This window comes from Epinephelus lanceolatus, chromosome 24 (assembly GCF_041903045.1).
Source record: "Epinephelus lanceolatus isolate andai-2023 chromosome 24, ASM4190304v1, whole genome shotgun sequence".
NCBI lineage: Eukaryota > Metazoa > Chordata > Actinopteri > Perciformes > Serranidae > Epinephelus > Epinephelus lanceolatus.
In genome coordinates this window covers 12,556,098-12,582,269 of record NC_135757.1, presented here as the reverse complement: position 1 = coordinate 12,582,269, position 26,172 = coordinate 12,556,098, and the positions used below count along the sequence as shown (strand labels likewise).

At 41.8% G+C, this 26,172-nt stretch overlaps 1 protein-coding gene across 4 annotated transcripts in view; it reads left to right on the top strand.

The window, feature by feature from the left end:
• The window catches only part of zranb3 (zinc finger, RAN-binding domain containing 3), an 86,307-nt gene extending 73,538 nt beyond the window's left edge, over positions 1-12,769 (top strand). For all 4 annotated transcript variants that reach the window (XM_033615809.2, XM_033615805.2, XM_033615807.2 and 1 more), the window contains 5 exons: positions 1,753-1,893; positions 5,961-6,119; positions 7,091-7,283; positions 11,244-11,375; positions 12,055-12,769. In XM_033615809.2, the coding sequence (XP_033471700.1) occupies positions 1,753-1,893; positions 5,961-6,119; positions 7,091-7,283; positions 11,244-11,375; positions 12,055-12,153 (724 nt within the window). In that variant the 3' untranslated portion in view covers positions 12,154-12,769. The remainder of the gene's footprint in view (positions 1-1,752; positions 1,894-5,960; positions 6,120-7,090; positions 7,284-11,243; positions 11,376-12,054) is intronic.
• The last annotated feature ends 13,403 nt before the right edge of the window (positions 12,770-26,172 follow it).

The following is a 26,172-nucleotide window of genomic DNA, read 5'->3' as shown; positions in this document are numbered from 1 at the left end:
AAAAAAATACATTTAAAAAACTCAACAGCAATGTCTCTTTCCAGAAATCATGACCTGATTACGCAAGATAATCCACAGATCACTGCTCAGACAGAAGCGTGCACCAACTGTTAGCTCACCTAGCACCAGTGAGCAAGATTACAGCTCAACCAACACTGTCACAAGTCCATGAGTAGATGCACTCTTCCTTCTGTGCAGTGATTCGGTTGGCAGCTGTAGTTCAGTAGAAAGAAACTAGTTCCTACATGAAACTGCTCACAACAAGGTCTGTGCATTATGTTGATTATGTGGGTCATGATCTCTGGAAAGAAACATTGCTGTTGAGTTTTTCCAAAGGTATTTTTGGTGCTTTGAGCACCACACGCAGAGTGTCGAACATTTTTCTTTTCACTTACTTAAAACCTCTCACTGCTCCTTTTCTGCTCTTGTACCTACATGCACGGCTCTTCGTCCAAGAAGCAGATTGTTGGTTTGCATCACTGAGCGTAATCCATTTCTTTATAGTTGAAACAAGAGAAACCTCTTTTGTGAGGATACAACCTTGACTCAATGTGAAAATAACAACTTGGAAACACTGGCTGACTTCTTTATTTAAGCAATACATATTGTCAAAAGGCCCGATGGGTAAAAACACAGACTCTACATTCCTACAAGAAGGCTGAATCTTTGTTATCCAATGACAACGAGACACGTGTTGCACCTCTAAAACAGAAAGTACTTGACAAAATGTCAGGCCACCAGCACAATTCATCACATGGCCACAAAATACTGTCATAAACCGTATGATAGAATGGTTAGAATAGTGGCTGGTTAACTTGCCAAAGTCAGCAAACATCCACTCTGCCAAAGTGTCTTTGAGCAAAACAGAGTCTCCACCAGCTCCAGGTCTGGCGTTTAGTAGCTAAGTGTGATCTCTGACCTCCCTGTAGAGGAGGAGAGAGAGGGATAATTGCTCTATGGCAACCATTAGAGTGTCGTACCATCCCTCTGTAGAAAGCCTTAATGTTACCTGATGACGTTTGGTGATTGGTCACTTCTCCCTCAAGATCACAGCAATTTTCTTCTGCCGAGAACAAACAAGTCAGAGATTTCTTTCTCTCCCGGCTCCTCCTCTCCTGTATTTTGTGTCAACTCTGACATCCCGGGGTCATTTTAATCCTGTCTGGATTGACATGTAGTGTTTCATGCAATTTTCGACTTGCACACCTAGCATCTGTATTACAAGGGCCATAAAAACCGGTGGCGAGGTAGATGGATTAGATTAGATGATTGACGGTCCCTGTGGGGAAATTAAATTGCTGCAGCTGCAATAGTGATAGGATTCAGCAGGGGAAGAGGACAAACAGAATATAAGCACACAAATAGAATTGGAAAAAAAAAGCAATGAAAGTAAGAATTTGTGCGCTCAAGCACAGTTTGGTGCCAAGAAAAATATAAACGCGCATCTGGCATTGCACTGAGGCTGTTGGTGGAGTTTTGCCAGTTATGTGGGTGTTGGTGTGTGTTACATTTACGTGGGCGAGTCCTAGGATTACCGCAGTCCCAACTAGATGACTAAGATTACAGAAATGCTCGAGCAACATCAAACTCCTATTTTACCTGGTACTAATGCTGTCCAGAGAGAGCTTGTGAAGCTTCTTGCACTTACTCCCCCATGCTCTACATGTGAATCAGCCCTCTTCAAGCTCTTTGGTTATATAACGTCTGCAAATCCTCCATCCCTTCACAGCCCCGTTTATCCCATTTTCACAGGTACCTCAGCAAAGACGAGGTGGCCCAGGCCTCCCTGAGCAAGGCCCAGCAGGAGGGAGGCAGCGTCCGACTGGTCACCAAGGAAAACTTCTTCACAAAGAGAAGGTCTGCCGCTTCACTAACGCCACTTGCTTCAGAGAGGTAGGTCAAAGGGGCAGATGTGTGGGTGGATGTTCACGGCAGGAGAGGTCAAGCTGTCCTCAGGTCTTCAAAAGTCTTAAAATTACATCTTCAAAGCTTTAAGTTTTACAGCCTGCAATCTTAGATTTCTTTATTTGTCTGGTTTATTACAATAGCCACATCACCCCTAACAGTATTTTGGTGTAACTGATCATGTGCGGTCTTGTTTGCGGTTTTAAAAGACGAGGTTTCATTGGTTTGTTTGGTACATGAAGGTGGCTTGTGTCATCACGTGGCTTTGTCTTTGGGATTTGGTGTATTTTCATTTTCCTTCCCCCAGCTGTCTCCATGGAGATCTGTGTGTGTCTTGTGGGAGAGGCACAAAGGCCCGCTGAGCATGTTAGTACAGTAAATATAGACCAAAATACAATCTACTGGGTGAGATGCAACCAGCACACCCAAGGAGGGAAAATTACTATGGAAACTTGTAGCAAACACACACTCTTTCTCACATATAGACAGCAACTGTTGTTATATAGAAAATGTGTGTGATATAACATGAAGTGTCTTAAAGGGTGTCATCTGAGGTTTGTATTTGTGTACACCTAGTCTGACTCACTGGATGTAGACTGTGGCTATACACCTGCACTGGCCGGTTATTTAGGCCAAAGAGCTATTTTTTTTTTCTAAAAAATGTTTAGCAAAAGCTAACATTGCTGTCTAGCTGACATGCTAATAGCTGATATAGTAAGGAGAAAAGCTCCTTTAACTTGTGCACTGTAATTTAGTCCTTTTTGCACCTCTTTACATCATTGGCTCCTGCTTAAAAATTGTCCATGTTTCCAGATAATTCTGGTAATCCATGGTTTCTGGTTGAGGAATGATGTAACTGTCCACACATCCCGTCCCCAACAAGATGGCTGTATGGACGCTTCTCCCAAACACGGGCAGCAGCCAGCTCTGAACATCAGAGCAGTGATCCACAGCAGGAACAGGACAGCACCTCACACTCCCACCGACACGCCAGTCCTTATTCATTGTAAAGCTCACAACTCCTCGTATTTTTCAACGTCTGTACATTGGCTAGCAGGATGCTAGCACAGCTGGTGCCCATTTTCTCTCCATCTTTACTTGATGTTTGCATTTGAAAACCTTGACCTGACTAGCTAGCAGCTAGCTAGCTAGGAGTTGGCAAGAGGAGAGTTTACAGACTGGTGAGATGATTTCCTCATTTCAATGAGTGACTCGCATCCACATGCCACCACCTTCCAACGCCAACCACAGAAAGCACCACCAAGACTTGCAAAATAGACATAAGAGCCTCAATTTAGCGTACATTTAGCAGAGCTGACAGGGAGGAGACTATAAGCGTCCGCGTCTACGTCTACATCTGTAATTTGATAATGTAGTAAGATTCTATCTCTCTCCTTATCATTGATAAACTGTTTAAGCATTTTGTATTTCATAAACCACACGTGATTTTTATCCAAAATTGTATTTCTTTGTTCAGTTTTTCTAGTTCAGTGTTACATCAGGTTTCTACATAATTAATGCTGAAGTAGCTTTTATGCTGATCTGTTTCTGCAATTTCATTTCGTCTCGTCCAGAACAAATGTGTGTCATCTCAAGCATTAGTGGTGGTGTTACTGAGGTGTTAAATGTCAGCTATACCACGTCAACCTAATGTGGCATGAGTCGCAAGTGTTGGCTTTCATGTTATGATCGTTGAAAACTGAGATGCACTGGATTTTCCATATTTTCTCAAATGAAACTATTTGGTGCAGTCGCCTTGCTGTCCACAGGAAGAGATAATTTAAATATATAAAACAGAATCGTCCTCCTGTTCAACAGTGAGCAAGCACTCCACTGATTGACAGCTGGCCAGCGTCAGATGTCGTTCGTCTCTCGTGCCTTTGGTTTCCTTTGGTATAAAGCATCAGAGATCAGCTCGGTGGTAAACATTAGCAGGCTGTGTGCCATTTGCTAAAGGCATGTTGCGTGATTTCTGGGGTTTGAAGCACGAGTTACCTCATGCTGCGATGTAGAGCTGCCAACATGCCCACTTGCTTTGTGCATATATGAATTTAAATTACTTTTATACTAGATGTAAAGTGCATGTAATTCATTTTAATAACATTTTTGCTACGAAAATACATTCTTTAACATGTTTCTCATTCAACATTTACAGTTAGCAGCAAACTGTGTATTTCTGGGTTCCATTTTTTTTTTCCAAAGTACAATGTTTTACCATTCTCAGTTTGGGCACACCAGTAAAAAGTCTATTTCTGTCTTTCTTTTATCCACAAGATGTTGCTGGCACAGCATTTGTCTCATGGTACTTCCAATTTTTGGTATCTTCTCAACTTTGAAGCAGCAAGGTTCCTTTTTTAGAGGGTTTTTTCTTCTCCATTTCAATGATTAAATCTCACTCTGTAGTGCTGTGTCTCTCTGGCTCTTTGTTCCTCTCTCTGTCTGTCTGAATTGTAAACCATGGGGAAAGAGAATTTAGTCCATCTGTCCCCTCCAACGTGGCTCTAGCACCCTGCTGGGACAACATGGCAAATGCCCAAACTCGCTGTCCTCTGCCAAAAGGACAGGCATACACACACACATACTTGAAATGTTCTGCAGATGCATCCCCATCATGTACAGTATATACACACGGTATGTAGACATTTCCCACACACACAGACACACACACCATATGTCCATCAACTCTGCATCTGCAGCACACAAAGCAAGCAGACATTTTTTAAATTGGATGAAGAGATATCGGATTGTTTGCTGTTCTCTACATTGAATCTGGCTGTTGGCTTACAGACTGATGTCGATCACATGGGTCAAGGTAACTCCTCTTTGATGTTTGGTGCACAAAGGGCTAAAAATCAGCAGCAGCCATGCCGCCTGAATCAAAAACATATAAAGAATAGATTGCGTAAATGGATGGAATCCATTTACTTAGAGACATTTGAGGTGCCCTATCTTCTGACATTGAAAACTGTTCTGAATACTGCAATTTGTCATTTCTTGTCAGTACTTTAAAGTATAATTGCAGCTTTAGGTCTGCTAAGATCACATTCCATCATAATCAGTTATGTCGGTTATCTAAGCATTGCATTCCTTATAATGATTAAAGAAGTGCACAGATAGTAAACTTAAAGGTCTAGTATGTAGGATGTATGGGGATATTTTGTCAAAAATGTAATATAATATAATAAGTATGTTTTCTTAAGTGTATAATAACCTGAAAAGAACAATTGTTTTCTTTTCTTTTTTTTTTTTAAATGTGAAACTGCTTTATTAAGTGTTTTTACCGATTTAAATCACCAGGTCCGTCTGTTTTGGAGAGAAAGAGACCTCTGTAGGGAATTAGTTCCCATTAAAAACCTCCTGAATGTCTTGATCTTAAGTTATCGCAGAAAAAAGGTGAGCACACATTAGCTTGTCCTGGCTAACAGCCCATCTCCGACATGCCAAACTGCAATCGGAGAACACTAATTTGTTGATGTGAAACTGCTTTATTCTGTGCCTTTTACCAATTTTAATCACCGGGTCCCTGTGTTCTGAAAAGGAGGAGACCTCTGTGGATAATACAGCTCCTGGTAAAAACCTCCTGAACAATAAACACTGAGGGAATTCTGACTGGTAGAAGTTTCAGCTGATTGCAATGGCAGTCCTCACCACTAGATGCCACTAAGTCCACCTAAATCTTACACACTGTCCCTTTAAGTGAAAGTAGTAATATAAAGGTGTCGAAATACTAAACTAACTAAAAGTCCTGCATTCAAAATCTTACTGAAGTAACAGTATCAAAGTAATAGCACCAAACTGAACTTGAAGTACAAATGAGCTTATTTTAATCACTTATTATACTGCTGGGGATTTTTTGGGGAGATTTTATGTGCTGTCAGTGCAAACACAACTCTTCCTCCATGTTAATTTGATTTCCACACCACTAATTCTCTCTGTACTACAACAATCATGCGGCATTCACCACTCTGCTCTGAGTTCTTTTTAAAGCAGCCAATGAATTAAGTCTTTACTCCTGAGTAAATGTAATAGATTTCTTTCTGAATCTGTGTCTCCAGCACAGGCAAGGAGTCCTGTAAGACAGTGGAGGAGAAGCCATCATCAGAGTCTGGCTACCTACAGGCAGTGGACAGTGAGGGTGTCCCTCTGTGTCTGTCCTGCCAGCAGGCCTGCTCTACCACCGGTGGGGCCTGGGACACTCGATTCTGCAGCCACAAGTATAGTGACACTAAATACACACATGGCTACAGCCCTCATGCAATGGGGAAAATCGAAGGGATAAATTGGACATTTCCAGGTCTTTGTAAAGAATTGCACACAAACTTCCAAGGACTTGTTTCAAATAGCAGATGCATGTAAATCTGAGCATTGCCTGCTTGGAGCACCAGATGGGTGGGGCTTACTGCAACGGGACAATCCAGGCCATCTTTGGTACAATGTCTGTCAAAGATAGAGCATATTAAATTAACTTTCAAATAGTTTGTGTCTGTGTTTGCTAAACTTTCCAGTACCGATTGTCCTCTGTGCCAAAGCCCACCCATCTGGCACCTAAAAATTCAATTATACTCAGAGCTTTGAGAGTTTTTGTGCAGAACAAACTCAAAAACTATAATGTTGACTTCACCTTGTTGCTTTGCCGGCTTTGCCTTGTGGAAAAATTACTTTCTGATGACTAAAAAGATTGCAGACTGCAATTCCTATGTTTATCATGATCCTTTTCCTGTTACATTTTTTCATGATCAATTCACTGCATCAATATAAATAATATTTAATTAGAAAGTGGAAAAATGCTGCTTGTTGAGTGTCTGCAATGTGTTGCTGTCCCTGAGCGAGATGCTGCTCCCGCTCCTGCTCATTCATATGGTCACTCTGTGAAAGGCCGCCAACTAAATTCTAACAAAGTGTCTCTGCATCCCTTCAGTCTCACTTCCCATTTAAAGTAGAAATGTAATTTTCGTAAGTGCTTTTCAAGAGCCAAATTCAGGTCATTAAGTCAAGGTGATATCCTTCTCTCCTCTGTACCTGGATTTGATCAAACTTCAACACAATGCTGTGCTACTGTGCGCCTTTCAGCTGAATCTCAGTAGAAAAGAGACAATAACAACTCTCACCTGTGTATGAAATTGAAGAATTCCAGCTGTTATTGTCATAAATGTTAAGGCAGATTTATTCGCTTCCTCACCCATAGGTGCCAGGAGGAGTTCCAGTTGCGCTCTAGCCAGACGTACATGCGCACACGGGTACTGGAGGCGGAGCAGGGCATCTGCCAGCACTGTGGCCTCCATGCCCACGACCTGTTCCTGAAGGTCCGTGATGCCCCGCCCTCCCAGCGCAAGGATATGTTGGAGAACACTTGGCTAGCACAGCTGTCACTCAAACAGGTCGGACACCAGAGCACAGAAAGGCCGAGTTTTAACAATTGTTTTCTTACAGGTTGTCAGATTGTTCATTGGTTGCTAATAAGCTGTCAAACAATGCGAGGTAAAATCATCACCATTGGCAGGACAAACATTTCAGATGTTACGTTGACAATGTTCACCATCTTAATTTAGCATGTTAGCATCATAGATTGTATGAAATAATGGGTGTAGCCAGCGTGACGTCACTCATTGGTTTGTGGAGTCCCATTTTGAAGCCTTGAGTTTGGCATTTTGGCCATGTTTTTTTTTTTTTTTTGTTTATTTGGACGAGAGGGTGGAGATAACCGTAATGCTAGCTGGTAGCTTGGTTAGCACAGTGCTATAGTTAACTGTGATAATGCTAATATTACTTTTTGCTGATGAGCTAGTTTTGGAGTCTGCCTCAAGTGGCCGTTCGATGAACTGCAGTTATGGACTCGCACATTGGCTTCATTTTTCAATCCCAGAGGTTGCCGCTTGGGTTGCACAGTAGCATTTGATAATTAGCACAAAACACAAAGATGGGAATGCCTTCAGAGATTAAGGTGGAGTTGGATTTTGGGGTTCAGGTAAAATACAGTTGTATAAGCAAGTAACAGCCTTATTAGACCTACAGTATTAAGACACTACAATGCACACATCATCTTAACATCACTCTCCTGATGTGAGCTACATAACTGACATGAAAAGCCATTTCTTGTCAGTGTAAGTGCAAAAATAAAAGCGCCCTGTACTCTCCGTCCCACCTACGCACATTTACACGTGCACACCCATGCACACATACACACACATACACACACACACACACAGACAGGTTGATCTGCACTCCAAGGGGCCAGCTCCCAGTAAATGGATTGCTGGGCCCATTGATTTTTTTTTTCCCAGTGCCAGGCCTCGACCAGTAAGCCTGTTTGATTTGGTTGGCTGTTATCCTGCAAAGCCCCCCCCCCCCCCCCCCCCCCCCCCCTCTCTCTCTCACACACACAAACATGCACACACACTTACACACACACACTCCCCCCCTTCCAAGTGCCGCCGGCAGCAGCATCAGCGGCGATCGATGCTCCGCGCTTTAGAGGAAACAAACTCAGCCACATGATAAGACGCCGCAGCGGTGGAGGAGCCTCGAGATTATAGGCTCATTCTTTGGTTCATACTGGGGGGTTCTGGTGTGTGTGTGTGTTTGTGTGTATATGTGTATAGGGGTCTTTATGTGTACCTTGGGGTCCTCTTGGGTGTGTGCGAGTATGCGTATAACAGAATTCTGCCATGTGTGTATTGGCATTTTGGTGTGTGTGTGTGGATTTTCTGTAGTTCTTATGGCCTTTAGGTGCCTGTGAGCAGAATTTTGGTGTGTGTGTGGATTTTCTGTAGTTCTTATGGCCTTTAGGTGCCTGTGAGCAGAATTTTGGTGTGTGTATGTAGTAGTGAGGTCTGGTGTAGCAAGGTGCACAATTTTGGCACAAAAGCAGGTCCAATTGACTGGAGAGTGTGAATGTGTGTGTGTGTGTGTGTGTAAGAGACGTGAACTCTGCTCCTGTGAGCAGGCCTGTTCTTTAAATCTGTTGGGATCAATTCCAGCTCGCTGCCTTAATGTCGGCAGAGTAGCAGTCAAAGCAGGAAAATGGATTTTTCGCCCAGAACTCTTCCCATCAGGCTTTTCTCTTTCTCTGCTTCTAATTCTTTCGATCATCTTTCGCTCCTCCACTTGCTCACTCTGTATTCTTTTCTTTTTTCTTTCTTTCTCTGTTTTCATAATAAAATAAAACACACCAGCGAGCAACACACTGGTTAAGTGTTGAGGTAATTGTGTTCCCAGTGTTTCCTCTTGGCTACACTGGAGTTCAGCACTGTGGTCCTGTAAAGATGCAATTCAGTTCTTCCAGCCAGTAACTCGTTAGCTCCTTACATGCTGCTGCGTCTACCTGTGTACGATTAGTATAGATTTAATAAGTGAATTAGAAATTATAGCTTTATTGAGATTCCATACGTCCTCAATTTTCTCTTTAGGTCAACAATCAATCAACAGAAAGTAGTTTAGCAAGTAATATAAAACAAAACTCTGGTTCCACCATCTCAAATATGAAGATCTGCTGCTTTTCTCTGTTTTATATTCTTGTAAATTTAATATATTTGGGGTTTTTTTAGTGCTGGTTAAACAAATTAGGTAATTTGTATCTGTTGCTTTGGGCTACTTTTTCACAATTTTCTTGCGTTGTATATATATTTTGCAGAGTAAAGGACCAATCAATTAATCACAATTATATAAATTAAAGAGATTAATGGTGGTATTTGTCAACCTGGACTCTATTTTGCCATGGCTTTGTGTCCAAGTGACTCATGGAGAGAACAGTTTTTGAATTGGTCCAGTATTGATCGATAGTACTATAGGCAGCAGCAGCGAAACAACCTGCAATGTAACCACTCGGGGCATTTTTGCACTGTACAATGTACGTCCACTAAAAGTGCTTGTTTATGTCACTGATAGGCTCAGATTATTATTAAGTGTCTGGCAACATTATGGAAAGGATCCCCACAGAGATAGACCTCTCTGTTAAAGAGTAAGATCCTTTTTGTGTAACCAGAAACAGCCCTCAGAACCAGACTCCATTGAAATAAACAGCAATTTTACCATCTATAGAGCCAGTTTCACCTCTAACAAGGTTTATTTTTCATATTTTATTTGCCCCTGCTGGCTGCAGCACCCTCTCTGGATTCTGGACCAGTTTCAAAAATGCCGAGATTCCCTTTAACTGACCTCATAACAGGTTACGGGAAAAAAAACAACCTAAGAGTCTACAGCCATGCAAGCCGCTCTTTTAGGCTTAGGTTAGTTTCCAACTAACTGCTAATGTCAGATTCTTATTTTATTTATTTATTTATTTATTTATTTATTAAATTATTTTGAACATGTAAACCATACAGCACTGAAATCAGACAAAAAAAAGTAAGTGAACAAGAAAATAATACTATTAATTCTCACAATAAAAACATGAATGTGCTAAAAATTAGCAGGTATGTTTACCATGTTCACTATATTTATTTAGCATGTAGCATGTTACGATGCTAACACTTGGTGATTAGTACTGAACGTAAGGCCTTGGGGTTCAGGTGACGTAAGGCTGTATTTTTATTTCTTTGGTAATATCAGTTACTGCTTGAACAGTAAATTCTTACCATGTTCATCATCTTAGTTTAGTGTGTGAGCCTGCTAACCTTTTCTCAGTATTCACAAACTTATACTGGTCATTACAAAGCCATTAACAGCTGACAAAACAATAGTATGGCATTGAGGAGTATGTTTCCTTCTGTCGCATGTTATTCCCTCTGGTCTATTTAGCCTCATTTCTCTCTTTGTCAGGCAAATTTACATCACTACTGCCGCCCATTATGTAGGACAAAAATCACTTTTGTGGTTTATGTGGCTGTACCTCAGGCATCTGATGATGATGAATAATAGAAAGTTCACTGTCATTGATGTGGTGCAATCATTGTTTCATTCAGCCTCACATTTCAAACCTTTATCAGAGGCCTTATTCTGCATTTTTCTTTCATTATTTCCTGTTGTAGATTTCTGCCATTTATGTGCCTCGCTGTCATGTTTACTCCGTAAGACTTATTTGTTTTTATCTTCTTTTATTGTGAAGCACATCGCTGAAGTGCCCCTGCGGTGCAGATTTGTTTAATACAAATGGTGTTGTGTGTGTGGACGAGTGTGTGTGCTGCGAAATAACTATTTAGGTCACTTTAGCACTCTGAGAGAGACTGAGCTTTACTAAAGACATCACATCAGTTCAAAAAATGAACTTTAGCATAGATGGATGGTTTGGGAGGGCAGTGCAATCACAGCTTGTTTTTGGCAATTTGGAGCACTATGAGAAAACATCCAAGGGTAGTCAGTGCACTGAGACACTCACGATTTCATTCTGTGTGTGCTTCTAGCTGAATGAGATGATCCGCGCTCCGGTCGAAGGGGATTTCTGGCAGGTCGACCACATCCGGCCGGTCTATAGCGGAGGAGGACAGTGCTCCCTGGACAACCTGCAGACGCTCTGCACCGTCTGCCACAAAGCCGTACGTGCACACTCCGCATCGCTGCACCCATAACAACCGCAGCAACAGCTTTTAGAGCCAAAGGGCTTAAGGGGCAAAAGCAATTTGTCTAACGTTTAAGGTGCACAGTGGATGGACCTCTCCTTTATCCACACAGAAAAAGAAAGCCTCATCAGTCATGTTGAGGATCATGTGTGATGGCAGTAATGTGATACATGGTCAAACACATTGATCAAAAGTCATACCATCCCTCACACAGCTATATATTGCCTGTAATAACATCACATGATGTGCCTGTATGACATATTGATATATAGCATTTGTTGCCCTGGGAACATTTTCCTTCTTGAGCTTCTTCAGTCAATATTTCATAATCACAGACAATCCACTTCTGAAAAACAGAACAGATCTGGGAGCAAAATAAAACAGAGCTTTCCATTGTACCTTAAAATGTGCTTTACTTTCACGCCCGAATGCATTTTTGTCAGAGTGGGTGTCAGTCTGGAAGGAAGCGCTTCATACGTTGACATGTATAAACTGATGTGGAGAGCTGCTCCTTCTGATAAGGGGATCCTCTCGCTGTTTATGCCACCACTCGGACACTTTAATCTAGAGATGCTCAATATATTGATCTCACTTTTCTCCTCAGCGCCGACTGCAGATTTTAACCTCTTACATCATGTTCCATTTTTCTCCACAGAGAACAGCTCAGCAAGCCAAAGAACGGAGCCAGATGAGGAAGAGCGTTGCAGCCTCCAAGGTTGCGTCAGACATCAGCAGGTTCTTCGTCAGGAAATGAAACGGAAGGTTTAGTAAGGGTAGCATAGGTGTTAAATTTCTCGAATCATATTGTTGAATCCTCGCTGCTGTGATTTCTAACACCATGGTTGAAGATGCATCATGATTCTTCAATAACAGCACTCACATTTAAGCATCAGAAATGCCGTTCACTGACAGATTAGGATAAAAGGCCTGATTTCCTTTGAACCCCTACTTTTCCTCTACACTCGCTTTCCGATGATATCAGCGGCATCTTGTCGGACTCTGCTGCACCTGTGGAGATTTACCTAAAAAACAGTCATGACTGCATCAAATGCTAATTCAGCCAACTCCCCTCTCGTCCCCGAACCGTCACAAGTGCGGTGGTTTTGATTTATGACGGCCCCCTTTTGCTCAAGGCTGAAATGGAGCAGGTTGTGTAGAGAGAGATGCTGCTATTTTAAGGTTTTGCAAACTTAGTGAAAAGTAGCAGGTGAGGGATGAATTGGGGGCTTTGTGATTAGAACTTCACAGCAGAAAACACAACCAAGTGTCCTCATTGGAGCCCTCAACAAGTGGCGCCTTGTAAATCTTGCTTTTTGGAAGATAGATGAACGCTCACCAGTGAAATAAAAGCCTATTTCTATCTTGTTTCATTTGCTCTTCTTGTGTTCCTCTGCTGCTTTATCCACAGTTCGGACTGTAAATACACCAAGACATTGGTTGTTCTGACAAGCTAGCAAATCGTTTCATCGCCTCAAGTCAGGAACATTATTGTCCATGTCCACGCATCTTCCTCCTCTTCAGCTGTGCTTGATGATCTGAACAGAGCTAAAGTCAGTCAGAAGGGCTATGTTTAGAGAGACGGAGAGCAGAGTTACTATGGAAACAAGGCTTCAGGTTCAGCAATGTCGGGAATATTGAATCTCTTCTTGTGAGAGTTATACAATGAGCCAGACAGACATCAGAAACTCCAATCAATATCAGCAGGCTCCTGTGAAAATGAGGCCGTCACATTCCTCCGCAGCAGAATTTGACTTCCCCTCTCGGTGCTGAGGCTCGAAGGGTTGACGTCGCGGATGTCGTCATGTCACGATTTGTCTGTCTGTCAGCCGTGTCAAACTCCGAACTCAGCAAATTCCGCTGTTGCGAGAAAGTTTTAAATTTTTCTGGCAGCCCCAACTTCTCTCAGCCTATCAGAGCGCTCGGCTTCGAACTTTCTCAGAGCCCATGTGGGTGCGCGCGTGGGTGTGTGTGTATTTCCCCTACGGCTGCTCCAGGTCTCCACTTAATAAGACCGTTGTTCCTCTCCTGTCCAAACCGACAAGCTTTGTGAGTAATGAACATCTCCCAGGCAGCCTTCCAACAACAGCAGGTTTCAGTGTCAGTCCCTGTCAGCAGCCAATGACTCTGATCTGCTGTTTTATTACACCCAAAAGGTGCATGTGCACGTGTGTGTGCGGGAGAGAGAAAGTGAGCAAGGAGGGAGAGTAATGCAGAAGTGTAGTTGAGTGTTTTCCTGTGCGTTACACAAATAAAGAATGTGTGTTACACAAATACAGCATGTGCAAGTGTTTATTGGAAGAGAGAGGAAGTGGTGTGTTTGTCAGACGGAGCCATAATGAGGCAGCGCCCAGATGAAGATGTCTCATGTTCTTCCCAGAGGGTCTACTGGGTAAAGAGCAGCGCTGCAGCCGCGTGACACTGTTTGCGTTGGACCACCTATCAGCCCAGAGGAAAAACATTACCTCCGCAGGTGATGACAGTAATAAAGATGGACTCAAACACTGACGGACGGCCGCCAAGGTTTGCATGTTTGCTCTCTGTCTGACACACACCCCCTCCTTCCCCTCTTGCTTTAAAGCTGGCATCAGACCAAAAACCCAACTCACTTTTTCCTTCAAGTGCAATCAACGCCTTTGCCTCGGCGCAGAGACGTTTCAACAGGTTACATAGCAACACGGCATGCTCTGAACGTCACATGGCCAAAATTAGCTGGGCAAATATCTGGCGGAAATAATGACATATAGTTAGAAAATCACAGTGTACTGACAAAGAAAAGACAATAGGAAGAGAAAAGATAAATGGCGCCATCTGAAGAACATCAAGCAAATGGAATTCTAAAGAAGACACCACTGCAAACCTGCTGTATCTAAATGAACGAGAAATGGATCCAACAGAAATGTAATTTAAAGAATAACTCCAGTGATATTCTTTATTTTTCTTATTGTCAATAAATCCCGTGAAAAGACCAAAACCAACAATGAATTAATTGTACTAACAAGCACTGTGTGTGTATCTAAATCCTGATATATCCTATTCCTCTGAGCTGTAGAGCTCCATTGTTGTCCAAAATTAACTAATTAAAAACGCAGTAAAAAAAAGCAGTTTGGGCTTTAGTCTCCGTAATGTAACCAAGTGCAAGACAATATGTGGGGAATGTGCTGTTACAAGAGATTAGAGTGGAGGCAGGTCGGCTGGGTACAAGTCCAAAATTTCCTTCTCTCAATTGTCCTTTTTACTCTTGAAAATGTTTTCATTGTTTGAATCACAATTTGTCAAAATTACAAAGAGGTGAAAGAATTAAAAAAAAAATGTTGCAAGTTGATGCATTTTTACTTTTGCTTTACAGATTTTTGTGCACTTTTGAGGGACAGTTGTGTTATTTGGTTCTTCAGTGCTTACCTCCCTCTACAATGCACATAGACAAGCTAGCTACTGAAAAGTAGAGGTAACCTTTGGCTGTCACATGAGAGTCTCTTAGAGTATATGAACCTGAGAGAGAAATCAATAAATTAAACCAGGGGTGTCAAACTCATTTTAGCTGATGGACCACATACATTCCAGTTTGATCTCAAGTGGGCCAGACCAGTAAAACCATATAGCATAATAACCTATAAATGAAGCAGGTTAAGTCATCCCCTGCCTTACAAACTATTTACAATGTGAAGTTTTGTCAGTACGTTAGCAACAGGGTTCCACCCATACTGTATTAAGACAGAAGTCTGATACAGATTATTTTGTACTGAAGCTGCTGCTTTTGCACAGTGTTCAATATCTTTAAATTTGGCCACAGTAAGTATTCATTGTTATTTCAGAGAACTGTATTCTAACACTAATCCTAACTCTGTCTATTCACTGTTTAACTTGCTCCTGAAACCTGGTACCTTTTAGCCTTCACAGGTACATCAGTATTAGGTGTGCAAAGTCATCTAGTGGGCCAGATTGGACCCTTTGGTGGGCCACGTCTGGCCCCCGGGCCTTATGTTTGACCCCCCTAAGTTAGACCCTAAATGAAAATCTTCGACCAGGCCTGCAGAAAGTGCACCAAGCATTGAAGCTAATTTTCATAGTGGCCAAACAGTTAAATTACAACAGTTACATGATGCTGTGTGGCCCAAATTACTTTTCACATAGACATACACAGCAAAAGCAAACCAATGGATCATTTTTTTTGAGCATCACAACCCCCAATGAAATGACATTCAGTCACATTTTGAGAGTCTAGATGGCTGGTTCGGCCAGTGAAAGTCTCTAGTGCGTCTCAACTGGGTAATTTTATAGGTGACAGTTAAGTTTTTTGGCTCCATGTGCCACCAAGTAACTTTCATAGGAATGAATGGGGCCCCACCTCCAATGCTGTATCCAGTTCTCTTTTTACATTCATGACTATGACCTACAAGCTAATAGTCAGGAAGATTATTTTAAAGAATAAGTAGGGATAGCTAATCACCCCTAAATCACATTTGATAGGATAAATTAATTTCTACACCCAAGAAGAGAAAAGAGAGTGATTTTTATATGTAAATACTCAAAAATGCAGTCCCACATACACAGCCTTACTGCTGTGAGTCATCACTAGTGCACCAAATGTTTATTCATCCACAGCTGAAAGTAGTCCCACACAAACACACTATTTCCTCCTGTCTGAGTAATGCAAGCTAAAAACTACAGTGCTCTGCTGTTTTTATTCACTGAACGAATCTAACCTTGTTTGAAAGTTTAGCTATACATTTGCGATAGGTTTGGGAAAGAACAGAGATAAATTGAACTAAATCACTGTTGGTTTTGGTCTTAACACAAACATGAAAAAGAATAAAAGACAATTCGCAGAGGGATACATTGTGCTAGAATGAATGCGAACACCAGAGCTGCAACAGTGCTTCTCAATATAGGTCAGTGGACCCCCAGGGACCCTGCACAGGCTCCTGGGGGTCCACAGCAAATTGAGAAATAGATTAATATCGCTGTAACTCAATTCCAAAGGAATTTCTCTAATTACAGACATTACATTATGTGTAATAATGATTATTGTAATTGTAGGTTTCATTTTCATTATCAACTCCCCACAGGATGTGGTGACAAAATGTGTCTTTTTAGGAGTCTGGGACATGAAAACGTTTGAAAAGCTGCTCCAACCAGGCAAAACTTGACAGTAAACCATACAAATCATTCATAATTCAATCATGATTTGCATTCAGACAGCAAGGCGTTATATTTGGCGCCATTCCATTGGTTATTCCATTTCAGCCTCGCCTGCCCCCATAATCTACTTTGGCCTTTTCAGCTGAAGGAAGCGCTTCTACAAACCCAATCTTGTGTGACAGGTGTGATGGAGAAGGGCCAATAAAAACCTGCACAGCGCTCTGTGTGCAGCCGCCGGCTCTCCAATCCGTGGCTGAATCCTGCTGTGGTTTGATTCCTGGCTGCCATATTCTCCACTGTGATCCCTCTGTGTCTGTGACCCTCCCTGCCCTTCAGCAAGGAAAAGGAAATAGACACGAGGGAGGTCGTACCCCGCTGCTCTCCTTCAGGAGTGAAAAACAGGAGCGGCAGCGTCTCTGTCTTGCCAAAGCACCTCTGATATTCTGTCATTTGGTGGAATGTGAACTGCAGAACCTCATTATAGAAAAGGAATGGACCTCCAGTCAGACCTCTGCGGTGTTGTGTTACAACATCAAGAGAGCTTGTATTCTACAAGGCTGCACCCGTATCATCTAATTGAACTCTGGAGTCGGCGTTTAGGAAGCAATTCTTGGCTTTAACCAGCCACAGCCGATGAGAGGCTTTTGTCTTTATTGTCATATTATCTCTTGGGATGGTGATGAGATGATTAATCATTTCCTGCTGCAGAAACTGCTTGCAGAAAGCTGGCACCGCTCGGCAGAGCGCAACGCCCTGGGTGGAGGAAAACGGTATTATGGCCCAGGTAATTGGTGGAGGACCATCACTCATGAGCGATCTAATTAATCTCATTAAAACACCCTCTCTGGTTGCACAGAGATGTTTCCAAAATGGGCTTATCCATCCTGATGAGTGTCATACAGGCAAATGATATTCCGAGAGAAACTGCAGCTGAAGCGAGCAACAGAAAAATCGATAGAACAGTTCCATGCAAACAGTGGCTGGCTATTTCCTAATGTCATTCAGCGTGGTAGGGGATGTGCAGTGGTGAAAGGATGCTTTCTCATTGCTCAGCTGGAGGTGGCTTTTGTCAAGTCCAAATTCTATTTATTCAAGATGGCTCCCTGGTTGTCTCCCAAGATGCATGGCATGCTGCGGATTAAGACCAAAAACGCAATCAATTCACCCAGCAGGAGATCAGGGGAAAATAACAGATAAGGTTCTTAGCAAAATTCATACAGTCCCCAATCTGGCTAGGATTAATGTATGTCTTCGCTGTAGCTCGCTCTCATTTGTATGTCGGAGCTCGTGTGGGGCTAAATTGGCGCGTCATGTGGCCCATTACGATCAGGCTTTGTTAGGAGAGGCTCCTGTGAGGACTGGATCTGACCACAGCGTTTTACAAGGTATGTGCAGGGCCGGACGTAGCTCATTCAGTGCACTGGGCAGGCTCTGTCTGTAGCCCCCCTGCCTCCAACAAAAATAATTATTATTAGTTACTGTAGTAGTAGTAGTAGTATTCAGGACAAGAGCTAATGAAAATTAACACAATTGGTAATTTTTATTTTATTTTTATTTTTTTCCGTACTTTACCCCAAGTGGCTTTTTTCTTTTTCTAATGCCACAGCAACAGTTATTTTGAATGGATACTGGTGACGTGAAGCTACAAATGGACGCCTGTCACATTTCTGTCGCTGTAGACGGGCGTGAGGTGTAATTAAAGTTGAGCTAGCCTCAACTTTTTTCAGCGCTCAAATGAGGCGGTGAAGCGTCAACCAGTCGTATATGTTTTGTGTCTAGCTGTGATACTTCTTCATTAGCTTAGTTAGCTAATGCTAGCTTTCTGTGCATTGCGTTGCACACAGGGATGCAATGAGGCTGTGAAATGTGGTGTTAAAATGAGGCTGGCAATAATGTAGCTGGGTATTGTTATCGCTTGTAGTGTGAACACAGCATAATGCTCTCCACATACCCTCCTCTCCACCATTTCCCTGATGTTTGAATTATTTTGGGGGGGGTTGGCACCTCTCCTCTGGGTTGCATACAGGAGGATCAGTCACTGGGCAACTGTACCTAGTACCATTGAGGACTGATGTAATGTCTACATTGTATTATCATTAAGATTTACTCTTTACAGCAGGCTGTGTCAGCATATTCATCTGTGTATAAGCAAAAAATGTCAAGTATTCAATGAAAAAAGTCTCCTGAATGCATAAAAGCACTTATAGCCGAGACAGAAATGTATATGCAGCATTAACTTAACATACAGTTCATACATTGAAATGTCACATACAGCCACAATAAAATCTTGGCAGCACTTTACATCAGAGGAAGAAAGCCACAGTAGGCTATAGTATTACCGCTTTCCCCTTTCATGTATGCTGGGCTCAGATGATTGAGGTTAAAAATGGAAAGCCGAACAAAACGCCCTCCAACAAGTTCCCTTTTCATGAGCCTTAAAAGACATCTTTTCATCTCCCATTTTATTTTGCGGCCATTGATCAGCCATCTTTCATAGATTGCTTCCAGACATCTATTCAGCTGCTCTGTCGCTGCTCAGCATGCCTTTATTTCATAGGTCTTAATGGCAAGGTCTGGCTTTTGTGCTTAGATTAAAACCTGAATAGCAATCGTTTGAATTGCTGATAAATTCACAGGAAGTAGTCTTTGTTGACTTTTGTAAAAAGTGAACCAACAGCTTACAAAGTTTGCACGCTGATGCAAAACTGGGCAGATTTTCAGATTTGGGGGGCAAAATAGGACTTCTCTTGCCTCATCTTGCGAAATTAGGATTTTTGCTTTTCTTGCCGTGCATGAGCCAGAAAAAGGTCATGTCAGTCTTGTGACAAGAGTGACAGGTCTGGGGCATCATTACTGAGACTTGGAAGGTCTGTGTAAGCACCTTTGGTCACCTCAGGAGAATAGATCCCCACTGCGCTGCTGCCGGCCTAATGAGCACAGACAGCCCTGCGTCTAATGAGAAGAGGGCGATTGCGACTGTCTTCCATCAGCCCTCTGCTCTGCCGGTACAACATCCCATAATGCCTTGAACACACGGCGTGAGCGACTGAACAGTGGCGGGTATCTTGTCACACATCAATGCAGGGGCTACGGAGTCAGCGAAGGAATCTGCCAGAAATGTCCTCATCGCAGGTCCAGTGCTGAAAACATTGTGACTAGCTTCCTTTAGGTTGACTTCATATTTATCCACACAGTCAATAAGATCATGTGACAGTGTTTTCTGGACAGACTGCAAGAAATAAAACGAGGCACTTCATTGCAGCCTGTTCTCTATGTGGTCCCTTGTTTCCAGCTGGCAAGACATGTTTGGATTACATCTACTAAAGCAGTCTGTTTTTAGTTCCTACTCAAACATTTGGTGAATTCCTGGCATGTCCAACTCCTAAAAATCTCCCGATAACTTACTTTTTTGTTCCTGGCCTCTTTGCATTTCACATTAAAGTGTGTGTAATGCTTTATGGATGCCAGAAGGGAACCTCAGCCGTGTTCGCTTGCAGCTGAAAAACTGCCTGTGCACATGTTGCAAATCATCATGCATCTGAAAAGGAGCTACAGGTTTGCACCTTTAGCAGTATGTTTCACTGGAGCAACATTAGCTCTTATATCCACCTTTTCAAGGTTATGTTTCAAACCGTTTGAATGTCCTTCAGTGGATATTGTTGGACAGATTGGCTTTGGACTCAGCAACAATTGATTCGCCTTTGGTGGTGATCCAGATCTGGGATTTCTGCCACTAGATGATTATCACCTTGTAGCCGTTGTTATAAAACTAGCAAAAAAAGACTTGAAACCAAAAGTTTTGGATAAGTTTGCAGAGGCCAAGTTTAACTTGAGTCTGAAGTGTTAGGAGCTATTTCTTTGGAGAGTTGCTCAGCGTTGGCGGAGGTCCCTGAGTGTCTTATAGTTAGAAAATTAACCCAATCAAATCAGGAAGGAAGGAGACACCTTTTCTTAGCAGCAAACACAATTATTCACATTCTGCATGTTGGCATTTCAATTCAGCCAAAGCTGTGATGTAAGTTATTGTGAGGCGTCCCCTCCCTCGTACAGTATCATTAGCAACGAGCCTATTAATACACTGAAGAGCTGTTGGTGTAATTACAGGGGCCACAAGAATATGCTGCCTTTCTTTTTGATATTATGAATGTATTGTGGCAAAGAATACTCAAAAAACTACGAAGGCCCCCCTCAGATTAGTTTGATTTCACTAGATGTTGCTACAAGTGCTAAAAATACAAGTGAATGAAAAATGTGTAGCCGAGTGAAATCTGTCATCAATCTTTCATCATATATGTAAATCTGACTACATGCAAAGCCAATTATACTTGTGTCACAAATGCCCATTGAAATTTATTGATAAGTATTTTCACAATTGCCTCTTTGAGTGGGTTGCATTTGGCCACTCAACCGTGGACATCTTCACACCCACACCACTTTTTTTTTTTTTTCTTGTATATTCAGTTATGCCAGTATCTCAATTACTGTGCGAGTGGGCTGGTGCAAAAAAGGGGGGAAAGTTGGCTATAGCAACATTCACCATCAGCCCACACAGAATTATTCTATGTGATGATATAAATCTTATTTAATTATGTGATAGCGGGCAGGTTTGCCAGGCGTGATGAAAGGAGCGAGGTGTTCAGATACACCTGGAGAAGCGATTTGGACGATTTAACACACGGCAGGAGCATCAGCGTTAATCCTGAGAGTGTAAAAACGGAGTCAAGTCCTTGCCAGTGTTTATATAATTCAACTTTTTTTTCGGTAGTTTTGAACACATGATGTCCTAGATTCATATCAGGTGTATTAGGGAACAGGGAACACAAATAACAAACAGTGTCTCGAGCCTGACAGCAATTGAAAAGATCCGACACGACCTGATGAGACGGGCCAGGTTCGGACAAATATTTACAAATAATGTTCTGGTTTGGATCGGGTTTGGCCTACTTGACATGAGTTCAGTTTGGTTTGTTATTTGCGTGACACCGTATGAAGGCAACACACAAACTCTGCTTCAGCTTACGTCAACTCTGTTGGGCTTGGGACAGATTTCTTGGCAGGTTCGAGTCACGTTGGGTCACTAGTCTTGGGTCAGGTTTGGACAGAAATTTGCAACCCCAGCTAGTCTGGTGGATGTTACGATCCATTTAGTCATCTGACGAATGAGTCGCACCTCATGATTGATGCATCCAGTGCCAATGCCAGTGTGTAAAATAATCCCACCACCCCTAGAGAAGTAAATCCAATGCGAGAATGGCTACAGTTTGGCACATAACTCCCTGTATATCCATATTTTGCGTTTTTTATACTTAGGCTTTTGTACAAATTAATCAAACAGGAAATAATGTGTTAATTCGTGAGCTCTGGAACTGCTGTCAAATGGACTTTTTTTTAACCTTTGGATAGCAGGCAGGCTGGCTGTTTCCCCCTGCTTCCAGTCTTTATGCTAAGCTAAGCTAAGCTAAGAGAGCGGTTTCTATCTTCTCATCTAACTCTCAACAGAAAGGCCAACAAGCATACTTTTCAAAATGTTGAACTATTCCTTTAAACTTAGTTTATTAGCCGCAACCATAATATTTGCCTCACCTTCACCATCCCATAGTTGCCATGCAGAATTGCCTAATTTATTAGTCCCAAGCACTTTGATCACCTCTTTAGTTTGGTCTTTCTCGAAAACATGAAAAGATTAAAGCATGTATCAAAATCAATATAATTTTGTTTGAGAGATTAATTCACATCATTTTTTTTTTTGTTTAATTAGTCTCGTTCATGAGAGCTGCCCATTGTACTCCGTCGACACAAGAAACTCTATTATATGATCTGTGTATCCATTCATATTTGACTATAATACATTTCTCTACATGGTTGTGTCTTCTAAATAGATTAGTTAAGTTCAGATAAAATTTTAATTATGTCTGTGGGGAACTTTGCTTGCTGTAGCTACAGAGGAAAAGAGGCAGACATAAAGAAATGAAGATTACACAACCTGTAAATACAACAGTCCAACGTATTCAGAGAAATAAAGATATAGCATAGGTTTATAGTGGCTTTCTATGAGTGTACTGTATAAGCAGGCAAATATGCGTCATAAGCTATTCATAGTGTCAGATGTGCTGTAGCCTGTGCTCGAATGAGTGATTGATTCTTTGTCAAATTAATGAGAAGCTGATTCAAAGAAAGAAAATGAAGATAATAAGAGGACATGAACACACGCTGGAGGAATTACCCACAGCAGGTGCATCTTTGGGATGTTTCTCTCTCACACACACACAGGAGATTAGCTTTGTTACACCCACAAATGCACACACACAAGCATGAATTGCTGCCTCGCACACACATACCTCTGCTATTGAGGACATGTCGATAGCCGATTACAGATGTTTCGGCGGCAAAACAATTTTTTCTGGCGTCATTATCTCAATGTCGGGGCTGTAATGCTTGACATCGCATTAAGGCTCCATATGGCGAACAATGAAAATGTAAAATATGAACACAAATATAAACCACTTTATTATTGTGACTGCATTCCAGTCCTGCTGTGCTTGTCTGGCACAGCACATTAAAAAAATATGTCATTTTTAGTGAATTAAAGTGTTGTGTAATATATCTCATGAAACTGCAGTAGGTATGGAGGCAAGATACCATTATCAATTCTCAAAACTGAAACCACAGTCACTATTTTCATCTGTGCTGCTTCACCTTAAGATATCAATAAACCCTTGGCAGCACCCCCACTGCTTCACCCTGCCGCTGCGAACACAGAAAACCAGATTTCTATGCTCTGTTGACCCAAATCCAGCTTTGGAAAGCCTCGACTCCTACCTTTCCAATTCAGCTTTCTATATAACCAACTCATCCTCCTCCTCATACTCCCACTCTGCCGCATAATCCATAGTGTTTTGTTTTGCTGCTACGTCGATGACACCCCGCTGTATCTCCCATGGAAACCTGATGATCCAAATAGCTGCTTCTGTCGTGTAAGTACAGGACGTCCTAGAGCTTCCAACAGCTTGGTTGTAGCAAGTTATTTTAACTGGCAGTCCCTCCATAAAAGCATAATTGTAAGCAAACTTGCCAAATCAAGGTCAAGAAAATTAGGTCAAGAAGTTTATTCATTTTTTACATCAGTTTATTTAGTCTGCTTTGACTTCTTGTACGCCACAAGAACCATGGAGGCCAGCATTTCACTGATCATCTGAAATATCTGACCTTAGTGCTGCTGGTTGCACAACAAGAGACTTCAAATCGACATCAAAGCTCATTTAGTTTTAAAACGTCCACTTCTTTTTTGTTATGTATTCTGGGTAAAGTACTACCCTTTGGTCTCTAAGACCTCTCTTGTCTCTTTGCTGACTTCATAACTTTGTTAGCAGATGCCAGGTTTGCCTCTTTTTTTGTCAGTCATTGTTACTATGGAAACCCAGCTCTTTAATAGGGTTGAGGAAGTGAACTCTTTAGACTTATGCTGCATTCACATGCTCCTTGGATGGTCCCATTTCCGGAGTTGGGAGGTCATTTTTCCAATGTTGCAATACTGCGTTGTATTTTATTGCTCAGACATCCCAGTGAAGATTCATGTTGCTACCCAAGTATGGTGAAACAGTTTACAGCTTTACAATACAAAATAAATTTATCCCAGACTTGTTGCTGCACCAGTACATTCCCTAAAACCACTAAAATATTGATTTACCTGACTTGTTATCAAGGTTAATGCTAGTAAATAATTTTTCTGACTAATCTGAGTTACGCTACAACAAAAACTACCGGTTACAACCTAATACAATATTACAAATTCTGTTTCAGCAAAAATTAATTTGAAATTTGTGAATTAATATGAAGTTTCTTAACCAAACATTTTACTGTTGTCTGCCATGTTCCTGTGTAATATAATAGCTGTATCTCAATTCAGGGGCTGCAGCCTTCGAAGGCTGCATTTAAGGACCGATTGCGTCACATTGGTGCGACCAAGGCTGTCCCATTTAAAAGGCTCCTTCAAATGCATTGCATGCAGGTGACGATTATATATTAAGTTAAGTTAACTGACAGTTGTCAACCAGCTAAAGGTTACTGTTGCTAACATTACTGTTAGCTAAAAGCACACAGCTTAAGCAATCTTAATTTAATAAGTTTACCTGAAAACGGTCCATCAGCCTGAAATATATCAAACGACGGTGTCTCCAGTGGTGAATCATCTCCTCAAGTGTTAAATTAAAAAATATACATATATATAATAACAATCACTGGGTCCATGACTTAGTGCTAACTAACTTATTAGCTTACTCCTTTCCTCAAGTGCAGCTGGTTGCCAGGTAACAGGAACACCAATGGGTTTGGGTGGGAACAACTGGTGATGCAACCAGGAAATCCTCCGCAGACCAGACCGTCTCATTTCGGAGACCGTTCGGTATGGCTGATGCGGTCTTCAAAGGACGTGGCTGACGTCAACCACAAAGGCCCTGTCCTTCAAAGGCTGCAGCCCCTGAATTGAGACACAGCTTATATCAACTTGACAAGTTGTGTTCCAAAATTTTCGCTGACTTTGCGAGTTGTTGCTCTGACTTGGCGGGGCGTTAGGGGAACTCATTTTTCCGATTATTACAACATCAAATTAATGCAGGTTTAAGCTATATTAGCATAATTTATAGTCATGTTTGTGGCCATCTGACGAAACTGTCCAATATTCACTCTACTTCTAGCTCTGTTTTGGTCTCCACCAACTACGGAGGGTAATATCTGAATCTGCTAAATGCTTCAATTTCTTTACCAGCCAGCTAGTTCACTGCTAATTAGTTTTTTCTGCCCTTTGTTACTGAGCAGGTAGTGTACAGTGGATATATGGGAGCATTTTTGCTGAAACCAGCTTCCTGTAAGTCACTTCAGTGTCTATACGCTAATTATCAAGCTAGAGCCAGCAGCCGATTAGCTTAGCTTAGCATTAAGACTGGAAAAAGGGCGAGGCAGCGAGCAGTTTTTGTTTTAAATTGGTTTATTGTCAATGTAGCCTATGCAACATTTTAATTTATGAGTTTTCGAAATGCTGGTAGGCAGATTTTTTAAACTTTGGGCAAAGCCAGGCTAGCTGCTTTTTGCTCCAACTCTTTGTGCGAAGCTAAGCTAACTATCTCCTGGCTGTAGCTTCATATTAAGTGTACAGTATGAGATTGGTATCGATCTTCCCATCTAACTCGATTATTTCAAACTATTCCTTTAAGTGACAGGAATATAAATATAAATTACCGATAAAACTCATTTTAGAATTCATCCATCTGTGTATCGTTTTTATCAGTTTGATACATTTGGGCCATTTTCGACCAAAATTGAAAACTCAGTTTTAACGTGACGATGATTCTCCTCATTATTGTTGTTATAAATCCTTTCAGCTGTTGAGACACTGATGACAAAAGCCATAGCAGAGTATAAAGCATTAGGAGGAAAATAATTATCAGGGTAGGTATTTTCTTGGTGTTGTGATTGCAGGGTCATTATGCTCTCCCTAATGAAACAAACCAGCAAGAGCCTCCATCTCGGCTGTAGCCGTTATCATCGCCCTTCAGAGAATATAAAAAGGAAAACACTTCAGCAGCAGGCTAATTAAAACCAGAGAGGTCTGGATGAGGAGGCCAAACAACCCACACAG